The sequence below is a fragment of the Chionomys nivalis genome, chromosome 10 (genome assembly GCF_950005125.1).
Source record: "Chionomys nivalis chromosome 10, mChiNiv1.1, whole genome shotgun sequence".
Lineage (NCBI taxonomy): Eukaryota > Metazoa > Chordata > Mammalia > Rodentia > Cricetidae > Chionomys > Chionomys nivalis.
This window is the reverse complement of record NC_080095.1, coordinates 44156881-44174368: the sequence shown is the minus strand read 5'-3', so window position 1 is coordinate 44174368 and position 17488 is coordinate 44156881. Positions and strand designations below refer to the sequence as shown.

The following is a 17488-nucleotide window of genomic DNA, read 5'->3' as shown; positions in this document are numbered from 1 at the left end:
TTGATTTTTGAGACAGGGTCTAATGTAGCCCATGCTGACCTCAAACTCCCTATGTGGCTGATCTTTTTGCCTCTACCTTCCAAGTGCCAGGTTTACAAATTGTGCTATCACACATGGTTTATATGGTATTAGAGATTGAACCTGGGCCTTCAAACATGATTAGGTAGGCAAGCATGCTACCAACTGAGCTGTACTCACAGCGATGATGGCACATATAGCCACAGCGATGATGGCGTACATTCTACTTGCTCGTTATAAACAGTATGCAGTATCGGGTGACACTTTAAGCAGTGAATTTTTGACGGGATCTCTATGTTCCTGGCTTTCCTGGAACTCACCATGTAGACCAAGCTGGCTTCTAATTCCCAGAGATCTACTGGCCTCTGCTTCCCAAGTGCTGGGATTAAAGTTCAAGGTTATCTATAGATTCATGAGTTTGAGACCAGCCAGGAATATGTGATAACCTGTCTCAAAACTTCAAAATGTATAACCTTGTATTCTAGCATGCACAATGCTGTGTTTGATCCCCAGAACTGGAGTGAGACACAGAAAAGCTTGTGTGTGTGTGTGTGTGTGTGTGTGTATTCACACTGTAGAATGCCTAAGTCAAGGTAATTAGTATGTAATGTTACATATTTTTGTGGTAAACGACTTCAAATGAAAAGACACTGATATTTCCAGTACGTCCATGGTAGCTAATGTTGCCACTCACCCCTTTGCAGCTCCTGTCATGAGAGCTTGTGGGCAGGCAATGTAGACTCAAGAATTCACATTGTGATAAAGATGTTAAAGAGCCTTTTGGGACACTTCTAGGACCTGATGACTGATGGCTGTGCCAACACGATGCTGGAATGTATCACAGGGTTGACTGCATTAGATCGCATTATGCTAAATGGGAATAATATAACAAGGCTGCTTCCTGGAGAGAGGCCTGAGGTGTGAATGGATTGCCTTGGCTTATGCTGGGTTCTCTTTTCTCTTACAATGGCAAAGTAGGCTGGTTTTTTTTTTTTTTTTTTTTTTTGGTTTTTCGAGACAGGGTTTCTCTGTGGTTTTGGAGCCTAGTAGGCTGTTTTTTAAAGCTCTTAATGTTTAGATTCTATGGAACCAATATTCCTCTTAAAGGGAAATACTTTGAAGATAAATGTTTTTTTTTCCTCTTAAAAATATTCTGAGTGGGGCTGGAGAGATGGCTCAGAGGTTAAGAGCACTGACTGCTCTTCCAGAGGTCCCAAGTTCAATTCCCAGCAACCATATGGTGGCTCACAACCATCAGTAATTTGATCGAGTTCCCTCTTCTGGCATGCAGACAGAACACTGTATACATAATAAATAAATAAATTAAAAAAATACTTGAGTGTTTTTGCCTGAATGTATGAGCACAACTGTGCAGTGCCTGAGGAGGCCAGAAGAGGGCATTGATCCCCGGAACTGGAGTTACAGAAGTTTGTGAGCCACCTTGTGGGTGTTGCCCATTGAGCATGGGTCTTCTGCGAAAGTGGTAAGCACTCTTAACTACTGAGTCACCTTTTCAGCCATAAATACTCATTTTTCCTAGTTAATCATGGTTATATTGTGAAAAGAATTTGATTTTTTGAAGACTAGAAAATAAAGATGTGTTTGGTTTAAAAAAACAGATGATTCACATACTTTTATCATACTTGCACAGGGGTCGCACAAATCTCTGCTATCCGCCAAAGTTAGCATCCAAGAGTCTTTATCTCTTACATTTATTTTTTAAGATTTACTGGTGTGTGTGTGTGTGTGTGTGTTGACGTGTGTGCATGTGCTGGCAGAGGCCAGAAGAGGGCATTCGATTCTCTGAAGATGGAATCACAGGCAGGCGTGAGCCAACAGAGTGCTGGAGGCGGAGCTCTGGTCCCCTAGCAGGGCAGGAAGTGCTCAGCAGCCAAGCCACTCCCCTAGCCTTCCCTTCACCACCACCCTCTCCTCCTTTCCCACCTCTCTGTGTTTCAGTCCTGCACGTTCTATAGTTTACCACTTTTTCCTGCAACATCTGGTCTGCTATAGATTACATGCAATAAGTGTTTCCTTTTTTATAATTTTTATTATTTACATTATGTCCTAGTTAGCATAAACTGTCAACTTGACACAATCTAAAATTGTCTGGGAAGAGAATCTCAACTGAAGAATTACCTAGATCAAATTGTCCTGTAGACATGTCTTTGGAGGATTGTCCTTTCTAAGTGGAAGCAGGAGGGTCCAGCCCACTGTGGGCGGTGCCATTCTGTAGTTTGGGCACACAGCCCACTTGTCAGTCAGCAGAATCCTCCATATTCCTGCCATGCCTCTTGGCCAGTGAAGTGAGTTCCTTGGTCAGTACTGTCTGGAACAGCAAGCAGGCCTGCCGCCAAGTGCCTGCCTTGACTTTTCCCAGCCACTGACTGGAACTGCGAACCAGATAAACCCTCTTCTTCCTTATGTTGCTTTTGGTCAGGGTGTTTTATCACGACAGCAGAAATGAAACTAGAACACTCTAAATATGATTTTAAAATTACATTTTATTTTTTAAACTTATTCGACAGATTACATGAATTTATCATGCAGAACATGTTTTAATTTATATATTAGGAAATGACTAAATAAAACTAATTAATATATGAATTACCTAGCATTTTATTTGGGATAAGCTTAAAACCTACTCACAGCAATTTTCAAGAATTTGCACATTGTTTTTAATTAAAGCCTATCAGTATAATTTGCATTTGAAATATATATACGTGTATATGTTACATTTTTTATTTTATTTTTAATCATGTGTATATGTGTGTGTATGCCATGTGTGGGGGTACTCATGGGTATCAGAGGCACAGGATCCCCTGGGACTGGAGTTACAGGCAGTTGTGAGCTGCCTGTTATAGGTGCTGGGAATTGAACGCCATACAAGTTCTTAACAGCTGAGCCACATTTCCAGATCAATATTTTTTTATCTTTATAAATTATATTTGTCTAAAAATAATTTAGAAATATCTTCAATTTTTCCCTAATACAATCATATTAGCTCTAAGGATTTGTATATTTATTTGGTTATTGATTTTTGAGACAGAATCTCTCTGTAACAGCCCTGGCTGTCCTGGACCTTGTTTTGTAGACCAGGTTGGCCTTAAACTCACAGAGATTCACCTGCCTCTGCCTCCTGAGTTCTGGGACTAGAAGCGTATACCACCAGCATCCAGCTGGGTCTGTATCTTTATAATGACTGTTTTAATGTTCCTCTCTGGTAACTCCATCCCTGTCAATTTCAAGGTTAGTTTCTGCTGATTTTCATCTCTGGCTGTGAACAGTCTTCCCAGTTTTTCTCTGACTAGTAATTTGGATGTGGGACAGATATGTTTCTTTATCCATTACCTTTAATAAACACTGGTCTCTATTTTGGCACACCGATTATTTGCAGATGGGTTGATTCCTTCATGCAGCATTCTGAGGTTCTGGTAAGGAAGTCTAGAGAACGCTTGCTTTGAGGGACACTTCAGTCTCATTATGAAGGGACACACACTGGGGTCTTCCACGGGTCAGAAACTCCCCTCTACAATTGCATGCCCTACATAGTCATATAGGACTCAACTGGGGCTGGTCACTTTCATGTCTCCTCACCCCACAGGAGTTCTGAGTTTCCTTCTCTGTGCTGGTCAGTTTATTAACTTGATACAAACCAATCATCTAGGAAGAGGGAACCTCAACTGAGAAAATGCAGCCATCAGATTGGCCTGTAGGCAACTCTGTGTGGGAGGGCCCAGGGTTGTATAGGAACATGAACGTGAGGAGCAAGTCAGTATGCAGGTTTCTCCATGGCTCCCGCTCCCTGGGATTCTGGAAGTTCCTTTTCAGCTTCCCTCTATCCAGCTCTGTGCCCTGTGACTGCCAGCTGCCCCCAGCTTCACTTAGATTCTTAAATCAGTCTCTTCAATCAGAAGGCGACTGGCCCCGTGTGGATCCTCCCCATGACTGCCTTCCAGAAAAATCCGAGGTGTGGTGCTCCCTCAAGTTTCTCCTCATTCAGGATTCCCAGCCTGCTGTTGCCTTGCTGACTAGCGTCTGAAAAGTGAAACTGTTGGTTCATTAGCCTGAGCTTTATGGTTGTTATGGCTGGAAGTGGACATCTGGATAATTTTCTCACTTTCTCTGGTCTGAACTCTGACTGAATTCAGTTCTCCAGAGTTTGAAAATCTGTAGCATGCAAACCAATACATGAAAAACAAATGAACAGCTGAATCTGTAAATGTTACTTTTATGTTATATGCTTTCAGGGCTGACCATTTGGTACTGGATAGCCAATTGTTGAGCTCTTCCCTGGGGAAGACTATTTCTCGGCATTCCTTAGTTGCCTGTGGTTCTGCATAGGGCTGAGGCCTCTTGAACCTTCCCAGACACATTAGCATTGCCAGTCATCAGCTGTGTGCCTCCCCTTCCCTCACCTGCCCCCAGGATTCTCTGTACAGACCTTGCTGTCCTGAAACTCACTCTGTAGACCAGGCTGCAGGCTGGCCTCAAACTCACAGACACCCACCTGCCTCTGCCTCCTGAGTGCTGGGATTAAAGACATGCACCATCATGCCCAGATTATTATTCAGCTCATGCTTAGGCAATCATGATGGTGAGACTTTGTAGGTGTAGCTTCTGACATTCTCGCAGTAAAAACCCGTTTCTCTGGCTCTTATTTTTCTTCTTAGGTTGTATTTGATACACACACACATACGTAACTACAATTAATGAGCAAAAAGACCATGAGTTTGAAAGAGAGCAGGAAGGAGTATATGGGAAGGTTTGGAGGGAGAAAAGGAAAGAGTAAATCATGTAATTATGTTATAATCTCAAAAGATTAAAGAAATGAAAACTAGACATTTCTTTTGCTTACATGTAAGTAAATTACCCTCATTAAAAAAAAAAAAATCCAGGACTGGAAACAGTTCAGTAAAGTGCTTGCCTGACAAGTGTGAGGACCCAAGTTCAATACCCAGAACTTTTAAAAAAGCCATCTTGAGCTGGGCAGTGATGGCGCACGCCTTTAATCTCAGCACTTGGGAGAAAGAGGCAGGCAAACCTCTGTGAGTTTTAGGCTGGCCTGGTCTATAGAGCTAGTTCCAGGCCAGTCAGGGCTGTTACACAGAGAAATCCCTGTCTCAAAAGGAAAAAAAACAAAAAGCCATCTGTAACTTCCAACTTTAGAAAAGCACAGACAGATGGACCCCTGGGACCCATCTCCTAGCCTCTGGTTAGGCGTTAGGCCTATTTGGCTAGTTCTAGGCCAAATAGTTCTAGGTTTGTCTCAAATTACCTGAGGAATACATGACACCCAAGGCTGTCCTCATGCAAACACACACATGTGCACTATCATGAGTGCACACATGCGTGTGCGCACACACACACCCTTCCAAATTACCATATCACCACTCTTAAGTTTTCAGTGAACTTTGTTGTATGAGTTACTTTTCTGTTGCTAGGATAAAAATCCCTGACAAAAGCAAAAGCGATGGGATCGTAGTTGAGGATAAAGTCCTTCTTGACTGGGAAGGTGTGTGTGCGCAAGAATCGTTATAAGGTACTAAGAAGCCCTCCCTTGCCTCACGTGGGGGGTCCTCATCCCCCACTCCCCAGACATTAGGCCCAGATATTTCATCACACAGCACGCTCCTGTACTTTACCTGCAAATGTGCTATTTGTCTTGTATAGTGTAGGGCTGAGAGCTCCTGAAATCCAAGTCAAAAGACTTTTTGTAATTTCTCTTACCTGCCTCACTGAAAACTTCCTGGATTGACTTCGATGATTTTATATTCTCTGGCTTTTCAGTCCAGTCTACACAGCAGAATGCTTAATCCTTCTCATGCAAAGACCTGACAGGTTATGACTAAAAAATCTTTTAAGGCTACCTGCAGCCTAAGCCTCAGCTTGATTTCTAAGGCGCTGTGGCCATAGTTTTGACTTTTATCTATATTATATGGTCGCTTTGCTCCAAGCACGGTGGCTTACTATCCAAGGCCACATCCCCTCCCTGCCTGTTCTATCTTCCTGCTGTCCGTCCATGTCCTGTTTAAGCTGCCCTCTAGCCAGTCTGTGACTCCAGCTGCTCAGGAGATAGAGGACAAGGACCACTTGAGCCCACAAGTTTGAGGCCAGGTTTGGCAAGTTAGAATGTCTCAGAAACAAATCCCTCAGAATCAGAGAGAGGGGCTTCCTTCATGGAGCCGGCTAGATGTGTCCTCCACCTTAAACTTCTCAAGTGCGGATTAGGGTTGACACAAGCTCTGCTCTACAAACTTGACTGTGGGTTGGCTTTCAGCTTTATTCTTGAGAGGATGGAATAATCTGCTACTAGACAAGATTGCCTATTATGTAAATAATGGCCCTCAACTGGCAAATTATACCTAAATGGGGGAAATTACAGACTCAAGGAGGGAGAACAGCTATTTCTTGCAAAATATTTTTTTTTTTTTAAATTTTTATGGTTTATTTAACTTTATTTTATGTGCATTGGTGTGAAGGTGTCAGATCCCCTGGAACTGGATTTTCAGACAGTTGTGAGCTGCCATGTGGGTGCTGGGAATTGAACCCGGGTCCTTGAGAAGAGCAGTCAGTGCTCTTAACCACTGAGCCATCTCTCCAGCCCCGCAAAATATTATTTTAAGGTGTGTTGTTTTTGTTTATGCTGCATTTGTTTAATTCCATGAAGCTGTGATTCTTTGCCTGTCTAAAACACCTGATGGTCCTAATAAAGAGCTGAACAGTCAATAGCGAGGCAGGAACAAGGAAAAGCGGGGCTGGCAGACAGAGGAACGAGGAAGAGGAGGAGCAATGAGAGAACAAGGAGAGGAGAAAGCTAAGGGCCAGCCACCTGTAGAGGCCGGATTATACAGGCCATATTCTTACATTTTATGGCAGTCAGAATTCTGAGCGACCTGGCAAGGCACAATTTGTACCTTTCACATAGAAGGTGGTCGCCCAGCCTTCTGATAGTGAGACAACCTGACGTCATCCCAATAAAGGGCCAGGATATGTTCTGCTCCTCCTATTATAATTTAGGAGGCCGCTTAGGGAAGAGGTGTTTTTCAGTATGTGACAGAACAGGCATAGGTATGGCAGTGACCTAAGTCATTCTTCCTGTTGCCTAGGAAACATAATGCTAATGAGCTTCCACCTCAGTTTACGTTTTGCTATAAAAGCTGTTTGGAGAATAAACATGGGTGATTTTTTAGGATATGATTCAGGACTTCTTGAAAGATCACTATATTCCCATATAGTCATGTGAATTGTTTTAATTCTCACACCTCCACTCTAGCACAAGAAATGGTTTAGGACCCTGACAGCCACCCAGCTACACAGCCAGTCACAGAGTAAGAGAGAAAGTAAGATGTACAGAAGAAAAAGTCCTGGGGCAAAAGGTAGATGGGTTAATTTAAGAAAAGCTGGCTAGAAACAAGTCAAGCTGGCATTTATAAGTAAAAACAAACCTCCATGTGTTTACCTGGGAGCTGGGTGGCAGGTCCCTGAAAAAGAGCCAAAAGAATAAAACATCACACAACAATTTCCCTCAGTAGTGACTCTCATGCCTGGGCACACCTTGGTCTAAGACACCTATGAGAGGTGACACTTGTGCATGAGGTATCTAAACCAGGTGGCTCTTACACAAGCCATCTCTTGTACATGCATCTTACCAGCACCGAGAGGCCACTTTGACCTCTCATGTATGACACTGGAAATGGCTGAAACATTTTCTTCCACGTCCAACATCATACACTACATTGTATGAAGTGTACCGATCCCTTCCTATCTGCTGTTCCACCTTAAACAAAGCTGAGAACTACGTCAGCAGGACAGATACTGTGAAAAAAATAGCCTCCTAATGTGACTGCTGCAGCTATGTCTTTTGAGATTTAAGTCAGGCTAATTCCCGGTGAACATCATGACTAGAATTCTGACAGGTACCCTAGTTAAGTCTATGGTAGAGTGATATTTCCATTACCATCAAGCAGGGATAGGCACAGTGGTAAGAGCATGATTTCAATGTGTAAAGGCCTCAAGTTCATCTGCAGTACTGCAATAGATGGCCATCAATTTCTCCATTTATTTTGCATAAAACATAGAGTTAAGGGTCTAATATAGGGAGAGGAGCAGGGAAGAAGGAACAGTAGGCCGATCACGAGCCTCCCTGTAAACTATCAACCTCATGGTGTGTGAAGACGCTGACCATTGGGGAAGTAACAGAATTAGGAGTATGCAGTACTCAATGACGAGGACAGTTGGTGTGTTCAAGTCATAACAGAACCACTGTACTCCAACCGAGACGGCTTTGTACTGTTTCTGTGATCCTCCCCTCACCCTAATACCTTCCATGGAAGGGTGGATAGTTAGTATTCCCTGCTGCAGACTCTGACTTCCCAGAGACTCTTGGAGAGTGTTCCCAACTTAGGATGCTGTGAAAGAGGAACATTTTGTGCTCTAAATTCTTTTCGCAAGCTAGTGCTCTCAGGTCTAATGCTCTGAAGTAATGCCGGGAAGGGAGCTGCATTAGTCACAGTCATGGGGGAGGAAGGCACTGAATCCAGTGTACTGTCTGCAGTTGTGATGCTCCACAGGTTGGGGTACTAAATGCATTTGTACTATTTCCAACTTGTCAATGGAGATATTCCCATTGCTGAGTCCAGAAGCACCTCATGTTTGCACCCACAGTAGATACAAATATTGTCACTACAACTGAGATTTATTGATTGCTGGAAAATTGAGGTAAAAGCTCATTAGTTTCATATAAGTAAATCACAACAAAATGGGTCCAAATACATAAACTTTCAAGTTCTTTGTGTAGCAACCTACTGACTTTAAACTGTTAAGGCTTTTCCAGACAATTCAATGCTTAGAGACAAAACCAAAAAACTCAATGAGAAATACAACTACAGAACATTTCTTTATTTTCACTAAGACTTTCCCAGAGGACATAACTAAGCTTGTCACCACCCCACCCCTCACAAGGGGTTAGTGCACTCACTGCTGTAAAGCAGACACCAACAGTTTCAAGGACTGGAACCAACCTTAAATGGCAAAGAACACTCTCTCTGAATTATCATAAAAATGTTTAAGTAAAAAAAAAAAGAAAAAGAGTAAAGGGGCAATAATGGTGGTTTTCAGAATGAAAATATCATTCATGTTCCATGTCATACATTCAATCTTGGCTCTAGCGTAACAAAATGGAAACAGGATTACTATCATACAAAATCTTCACTACAGCACGCTGTATGCACCTGTTCCAAGCCCACCCCCAGCCCCTAATGCTTCCGACTCAACTACTTCCCAGCTTGTTGGGCCTGTCGACGAAGGAGCACGTAGATCTTCTCTTTGATCCAGTCTTTGTTATAAGGCTGGTACGTCTGTGTATCAGCTCGGTAACTGAGGAACAGAAAGAAACATGCAAAGTCACCGTGGTCAATTAAAGCACACATTATAACTCCCCTCGAGTGGCTTTAATACGTGCACTTTCACACATAACGTGATTTCAAAGTGGACAATGCTGTGGTTTTAATGAAGATTTGCATCACCCAGTATAATCTTATGATGGTAAAAGTCAAGTTTCAGAGCTCCTAAGCACTCAGTCACACACCTACTGACCAAAACCCATGTTCTCTCTCCCACATAGTTTCTATTTTCAAAGTCCCTTTAGTGATTAAAAAACAAAAGCTAAACTCTAGTACAAGCTTTGATCTGCTAGATTTGTTTTGAATCAACTAAGAAATCTCTAAAGGAATATTACTTTAACAACAACTTTCTGCTAATGTTTAAGGAACTCATAGTTTAAGACTTGCCTTTTAAAATAAAAGCCAAAGGCCTACAGAGGAAAATTTCAGAAGGACACATCTTTCAGAAGAGAAGGGTGAGGCAGGAAGACCAGCTGCAGTAGAACTCTATTGACAATGAAGGTTCTCAGCGCCTACAGGACACTGAATCCAGTCAAGGTAATTTTACGGGACTTGTTTTTTTTTTTTTTTTTTTCCGAGACAGGGTTTCTCTGTGGTTTTAGAGCCTGTCCTGGAACTAGCTCTTGTAGACCAGGCTGGTCTCGAACTCACAGAGATCCGCCTGCCTCTGCCTCCCGAGTGCTGGGATTAAAGGCGTGCGCCACCACCGCCCGGCTCAATTTTACGGGACTTGAACAGAGCAGCTGGCCTTAAACTGAACCCTACCTGGTGAGGAATACATACTAGAGCTGCAGTATAGCACTGGATAGAGAGCTTAGTGAGCAGTTAAAAGCACTGGTTGCTCGGCCCAGGACCTGGATTTGATCCCCAACATCCACATGGCATCTCACAAGGTTCTGTTACTCCAGTACCCGGAAATTCAATATTTGAGTTCCAAAGGTATTATATGCACATGGTATACAAACACATGCAGGCAAAATACCATACACAGAAAATAACAACAAAAAACCCTGTAGTATAAAAAGGCAGACAAGCACCAGGTTTGGTGGTACAGAATCCCAGGGCTTGGAGGCAGAGGCAGGTGATCAGTTCAAGGTCAGCCTGGTTTACAGAGCAAGTTCCAGGACAGCAAGGCTACAGAGAAACCCTGTCTTGAGAAACAAAAAAGCCAAATGGGAGCAGGGATGTAAAGATGGCTCAGTGGTTAAAAGCTCTTTCTGGTCTCCAGAGGTCTGGGGTTCAATTCCCAATACCCATATGATGGCTCATACCCACCTGTAACTCCATTTGACCTCTTTTGTCCTCTGTGTGCACCAGAAATGGACAAAGTAAACAGACATACATCCAGCAAGTCACTCATACACATAAAAAAATTAGACAATCAATAGTACTTATTAAAATTAAAGACGTTATCAAGCATAGGGTATTACTTTAAGTATCCGAATTAACTCAATCTTTTTTTCTAAAATAATCCTGCAAGTAGCTATAATTGTCTTTATTTATTTATTTATCTTTGGTTTTTCGAGACAGGGTTTCTCTGTAGCTTTGGTGCCTGTCCCGGAACTAGCTCTTGTAGACCAGGCTGGCCTCGAACTCCCAGAGATCCGCCTGCCTCTGCCTCCTGAGTGCTGGGATTAAAGGCGTATGCCACCACCACCCGGCCCACTACACTTATCTTTAAAATTAAAAAATAAGTGAGCAAATCAAGACTTAAAGTGAAGCAACTTAATAGTTAAATGATGACAAGCAATATTCCTTCTCTTTTTCTTTAGATCATAAATCTTGTCAACCATTTTACACACACACACTGCTAAATATTCCTGGCACCAGAACCCTATTAACCATTAACGTAAAAATCTACATGCTATTTTTTTTTCATGGTACTAAAGACTGATATGGGGCTTTGTGCCTAGTAAGCAGCAGTCTATGATGAGGTACATACACCCCAGTCCACTCTTACCTTTTATTTTGAGACAGGATCTAACTAAGTTATCTGCCTTAACTTTCCATCCTCCAGATTCAGGGATTACAAGCTTGCACCCCTACATATAGGACCAGTTTCCAATAATGGAAATAAACTCCAAAGAAGGAATGCTTTGTCTAAGCAACACCCATTTTTTCCTGGATGATAAGGTCAGAGGTTTATTACAAGCACACAGACCACTGCCTAACATGCCTTACCTTACCAAAGGCAAAGAAATAGCCAGTTGTTTACTAATGCTGTTTTATGAGAAATATTCTAAAGAGTAAATTATTTTCTAGGATTGGTCTCTGTTCATACATCCTAATTAAATGCCAATTTAGTCTACAGTGCAATATTTAATTAGTACTACTCAATAAGACTTAAATATAACTATAATAAGCATACTAAAATCTAAAACCTCATGCCAATGAAACAAAAACAAGTTTACACAGGCTAGGACTAAAGCTAACGTTCAAGCAAAGAACTTTGGTTTTAATATGAAATCAGTTACTTTAGGGAAAAGACTAAGAGGACAAGAAACTCCAGAAAAAAAAACTATTAGGTTTAGGGCACAGATAATGTGGCACTTTTAAATTAGCCTATCTTCACCCTACACTATCAACTGGCAGTTTCCTATGCCTTTGGCTTTATATTGTCAATTTAATTTTTGATATATATGTAAGTGAAAAACTAGTAACAATAGACAAAAGTAGAAAAATACAAATTAAAAGATAAGGTTGCTAATACTTACACAAGACAGCTGAGATCTGCCAGATCATCAATAAAATCAAACAACTGACTGATATCGTATGTGATGGAGGGGCTGTTAGGATTCATTCTTTTCAGATGTTCTTCGTACATCTTACAAACACCTAAAGGGGAGAGAACAAGAGCTATATTGTCGATGTATCTATGTTAGAAAAACCTTAGCAATGACCCTTTCCAGGCTGTCTCCCGCCCCCCTGTCCCTGGACAGGACTTTCTACACAGCCCACACTGGCCTGGAACTCAGAGATCCTGTCTCTGCATCCCAAGTGCTGGAATTAAAGGTTTGTGCCACTACATCCATATTGTGGTTCTTGTTATCAGGTTTCTAATCGTTCTTATAGAGCAGAAAAACAGCACAATTTCCTATTTTACCTTCAAATTTTGGTGCAATGGAAAAAGTCACAATAACTAGCAATGAGGTTGGAGCTTATCCTGATATGGTACTGAAGATCCTAAACTCTGGGTTCATTAAGAATTCAGAAAGCCAGCTCTTTTATCATAAAACTGGGGACAAATGATTCCACCCAGAAACCTTACCTGACAAATACATTTCCATAGGGTTTTACAGATTATCTGAAATAATGCATATGAACATCGGCACAAATGAAACCTTGTAAATAATATAAGGAGATCATAAAACCAGGTGTGGTAGGCACACCTGTAATCCCAGCACTTGAGAGGCTAAGGCAAAAGGATCAGAAGTTCAAGCTCTGCCTCAGCTACATAGCGAGTTTAAGGCCAGCTTATGATACACCAGACTATCTCCAAAAACCAGAAACAAAACCCCCAATCAATAATTATAGTATATTAGCCGGGCGGTGGTGGTGGCGCACACCTTTAATCCCAGCACTTGGGAGGCAGAGGCAGGCGGATCTCTGTGAGTTCGAGGCCAGCCTGGTCTACAAGAGCTAGTTCCAGGACAGGAACCAAAAAGCTACAGAGAAACCCTGTCTCGAAAATCAAAAAACAAAAACAAAAAAAAAAAAAAATTAACAATTATCAACAGAGCACATTACCTATTAATTTTCAACCAGTAAATCATTCTATACTAGGGGAACAAACCTTTTCAGTCCATTGCTACCACCAACTACTCAAAGGATAAGTGCCATCAATATTAGCTACCTGTGGGCAACATGCCCTATTCTGTAATACAAAAGCCCTTAAGGCACACACTAAAGTAACTTCTTAAAAATTTCAGAGAAAGGCTACATTCAATTTTACATGTTTGTGTGTCTGCACACATGGATGTGAAATGACATTTTTGAGACAGGTCTCTTCACTAGCTTGCAGCTTACTTAGGCTAGGCTGGCCAGTCCCTAGGGTCCACTTGTTTCTACACCTCAGCATTAGGATTAGTACATTCTGCCAGGGTTGGCTTATTTACACCGGTATTGGGCTTTCACACTCACTGGTGCCTATTCCTTTACTAAGCTATCCCCATCATTTTTAATTGCTACTAGCATACTACATTAAAATCATATAACTGAGCCAGGCACTTGTGGCGCACGCCTTTAATTTCAGCACTTGGGAGGGAAAGCAGGTGGATTTCTGTGAGTTCGAGGCCAGCCTGGTCTACAAGAGCTAGTTCCAGGACAGGCTCCAAAGCTTCAGAAAAAACTGTCCCCCAAAACCACCCCCCCACACACACACATCATAGGACTGAAAAAATTATAAGGAAGCAAAGCCCAGGAAGGCAAATTCACTGCTCAGGTGTATAAGGCACTACTGACCTGTCCCTGCTGTCATGTTTAGTGATCAGACTATGCTTATCTGCTACCACCAGGAAGAACAACATTTATACTCAGCACTCTGTTACAGGTTGTAGCCAGAGCAAGGAGGCAAGAAGTTAAAAAAAACACTATTAGAACTAATAAATGAGGTATCAAGGCTGAAATATACAAGATCATTATAGGACAATCAGTCTATTTCTATACAAACAACAAAGCAAAAAACCCCAAAACCAAAATGCTCTACTACTGAGTTATACCCTAGTCTCTCAAGTTACCTCACGCCTCCACCGGGTTTTATCAAAAAGCAACCCAGTTCCAGCTTGGGCTGGTTTCAAACTTGTACGTCTCTTGCCTCAGTCTCCTAAGTGCTAGCATACACGATGATGGTAATGACCAGCGCTCGTTTTTTTAACTTTCTAAAGTGGGAACTAGAGGGCTGGAGAGATGGCTCAGCGATTATGAACTCTGACTGTTCTTCTAGAAGACCCAGATTCAATTCCCAACAACCACATGGCAGTTCACAACTGTCTGAAAATCCAGTTCCAGGGGATATGACACCTTCATACTGATTCACATAAAGTTAAATAAATCATAAAAAATAAAAAAAAATAAAGTGGGAACCAAACCACCACTTCTTGTCTTTTCAATAGTGTCATGTGTAGCCCATGGGATGCCATATGAATTTATGGGAATAAATTCAGGCTTTGTACATGCTAGACAAGTCACTCTGTAAAATGAGCGACACCCCAAGCCCATAAACTACAATTTCTAACCTAAAAAAGAAAATGGGAGTTATAAAACATAGAAGAACCTGAAATGTACACTGCTATGTTGCAGAAACCAGTATAAAAAGTTTGTATGCAACGGATACAGTGGGTTCATGGTATGTGTGGTGTCAGTATTCATGGATTTAATTAACCATGGGTTGAAAAGACCTGAAATACAAATTCCACAGGTATTGAACATTTTTAGACTTTTTCAGCCACTGTAACAACTATAGCACATCAATATAAGATATTAATGGGGGAGGATTGCATTCTAAATCCATATATTAAAGTACACTACTTAAAATAAACCAGAGGCAGACACAGTGGTACATATCTATAATCCCAGTACTCAAAAGAGGTCAAAGTAGGAGACTCCTGCATTCTAGGATAGCCTGGGTAGGTATCAAAACTGTCATAAATAAACAAAGTTAGACTTTACATCCAGTTAACATGCTGTAATGATTAAGCACAAAAACAAATCCACACTGCAAAGAACAGTCTGTGTGCTAATGGTTTACTCAATGAAGAAACATTAAGAGCTAATTGTTCCCTGGATGGAGTGAAAATTTAGCAAACGCACAATAAATCATACTGATCTGACTCTGTGAACCCTGGCTTTGTCTTTGTCTTAGCTAACTCATTTTTTTCCAACATTCTCATGGGCTTTGGTTGGCTGGGTTTTTTGTTTTGGTTTTTTTTGGTTTTTCATGACAGGCTTTCTCGATGTAACAGCCCTGGTTATCCTGGAACTCACTCTGTAGACCAGGTTGGCCTTAAGTCATAGAGATCTGACTGTGTTTGCCTCCTGAGTGCTGGGATTAAGGTGTGCGCCACTCACTACACCCAGTTAGCTTTTAACATTTATTAGTTTAATAGGCAGGTTATGAGGTTTCATAAGGCATTTTCAGAGAAGGCCATAACAGCTCTCTAGTGCTACAGCTTAGCAAGAATACATAAGAGCTCTATGTCAAATTCCCACATGTCATAAAATATTGTAATGATCCATGCTAAAAATTGATCTTCCCTGTTTAAAATAGTAATTCAAAAAAATCTAGGGGGAAAAACAATTGCAGTTCTTAAATGCTATTTATCTCATAGGAAAATGGTGTGTGTATTCGGTGACGTCAAGATTTCCCCCTTGATCAGTTTAGCTTTTGTGTCCACTCACCTTCCATGCACTCATTCACAGACTCATAGTCTGCATAAGTCCTGCCTTCTGGCCTCTTGGTAGGCTGCACCAGCAAAATGGTGTGAGACTGAAGGGAAAAAACAATTTCAATGTATATCCTAATATGTATTTCAGAAAGTCATAATCACAACATTGTATATGACACGAATGTTAGTTATTATTAAAACATCATTAATTAGGTTGCTCTTCCCACAATATGGATGCCGCTGTCCAAGTATGTGATCAGTGTTGGGTTTACAACTCCCCGAAGTCAGCACCTTACTTTGGGTCATTTCTCCAACTCCAAATATACCTGCCAGCAAGTACTCACAAAAACCTGTCCACTGGTTTCCAGTTCTATTAACGCTGAGAGAGAGAGAAAGAGGAAGGGAGGGAGAGGGCACACAGACATGCAGGCAAAACACCAATACACAGAAAAAAAGAATTTCTTAAGACACTCCCCCCCCGCCCCCGCCAAAAGCAAAACCACAACGAGAGGGTTAAAGATACAGCTCAGTAGTTAAGAGCACGTGCTACGCTCACGGAGGACCTGAGTTTGGTTCCCAGCACCCACATCGGCCACTCACGATCCTGGTGGATCCTGGGGACCTCACCCCCTCTTCTAGCCTCAGCGGGCACCTGTACTCGCACGCACAAACACAGACACATAATATACCAAGTGAAACAAGAGCCTTTACAGAACGGAGAAACCACAGTTCACTACCATCCCTGTCGGACTATAGACTATAGACTCTGGGGTCTCTGCAGGCTCCACTCTCAAGAAAATTTAAGAACAAAACTGAAGGCGGACGGACCTGCCAAACCGGGGCAACTGAGGATACTGAAAAAAGGGAAATACTTAAAAAAAAAAAAACAACCAAATAAACAAACAAAAAAACTGCGGGGACCGCTGAGGAGGCAAAGCAAATCCGACCCCTCCCCCCTCACCCCACGTTCGGCGAACAGCAAGGCGGCGAGTTTGTCAATTTCAGTCATAGGTCTGACACACGTCCCCTGGCCATTGTTCCTACAGCTCGCTAGTGCATCTGAAGAGAAAGAAGGGGCACCCCACGCCTCCCTCTTCCCGGCAGCCATCCGCAAACGGTGCATCCTCTCCCCACCGCACAGCTCGCTCCCAGCAGCTGGCGGGCGCGCAGCCGCAGGGCGGACCAGGTCCGGGGCCTACAGTCAGGCCCCGCGTCCCGGCGTCGGGAAGGGGAAGGGTCGACCCCTGAGCGTGAGCGTGGGGGGCGGGGAGCAGCTCGCTCGCGCTGGATGGGCGGAGACAGGAGGGACGGGAAGATGTGCGGGAGCAGGGGTGGCCCTCGAAGTTGGGGACCCCCGGCAAGCGCTGGGGCCTCACCATCTCGTCAGATGCTTTGCTGCAGCCGCCGCTAACACCACCGCCGCCACCGCCGCCGTCGCACACGAGCTCAGCCGCAACGCTGCCAACAGCCAATCCCGCGAGAGCAGCCGCCGGAAATGGCCTGAAGCGCAACGCGAAAGAGCCTTTTTGACCACAGAGATTCACACATTTCCGGTTTCTAGAGCGGATATTGACGCCGTTTCAGCCATCTTGGGTAAGGGCTCTGAGCTGTGTAAGAGACATTTTTGCCGCTTTAAAGACAGTAGTTTGCTTCGGGACGCTGCTTTCTGTGCTTCAGTAAGCA

General features: G+C 42.7%; 1 protein-coding gene across 3 annotated transcripts; it reads right to left on the bottom strand.

The window, feature by feature from the left end:
- Nucleotides 1-2575: 2575 nt before the first annotated feature.
- Erh (ERH mRNA splicing and mitosis factor) lies at nt 2576-17292 on the bottom strand. 3 transcript variants are annotated; one of them, XM_057783101.1, is made up of 4 exons: nt 17182-17292; nt 15819-15906; nt 12137-12257; nt 2576-9396 (listed from the first exon to the last, which is right to left on the bottom strand). In XM_057783101.1, the coding sequence occupies exons 1-4, from the start codon at nt 17182-17184 to the stop codon at nt 9294-9296; spliced, it is 315 nt and encodes a 104-aa protein (XP_057639084.1). In that variant the 5' UTR covers nt 17185-17292; the 3' UTR covers nt 2576-9293. The 3 variants fall into 3 exon arrangements, with proteins under 3 accessions (XP_057639084.1, XP_057639082.1, XP_057639083.1); XM_057783099.1 differs by lacking the exon at nt 17182-17292 and adding an exon at nt 16767-17117; XM_057783100.1 differs by lacking the exons at nt 2576-9396; nt 17182-17292 and adding exons at nt 10451-10726; nt 16767-17158.
- Nucleotides 17293-17488: the final 196 nt, after the last annotated feature.

Coding starts and splice junctions, on each gene's coding strand:
- Erh (XM_057783099.1), bottom strand. CDS start 16,928: ATGCACCGTTTGCGGATGGCTGCCGGGAAGAGGGAGGCGTGGGGTGCC. Junction 12,258..15,818: donor TGTGAATGAGTGCATGGAAG/GTGAGTGGACAC, acceptor TCTCCCCTTTAG/GTGTTTGTAAGATGTACGAA. Junction 9,397..12,136: donor GCAGATCTCAGCTGTCTTGT/GTAAGTATTAGC, acceptor TCTGTTCCTCAG/TTACCGAGCTGATACACAGA.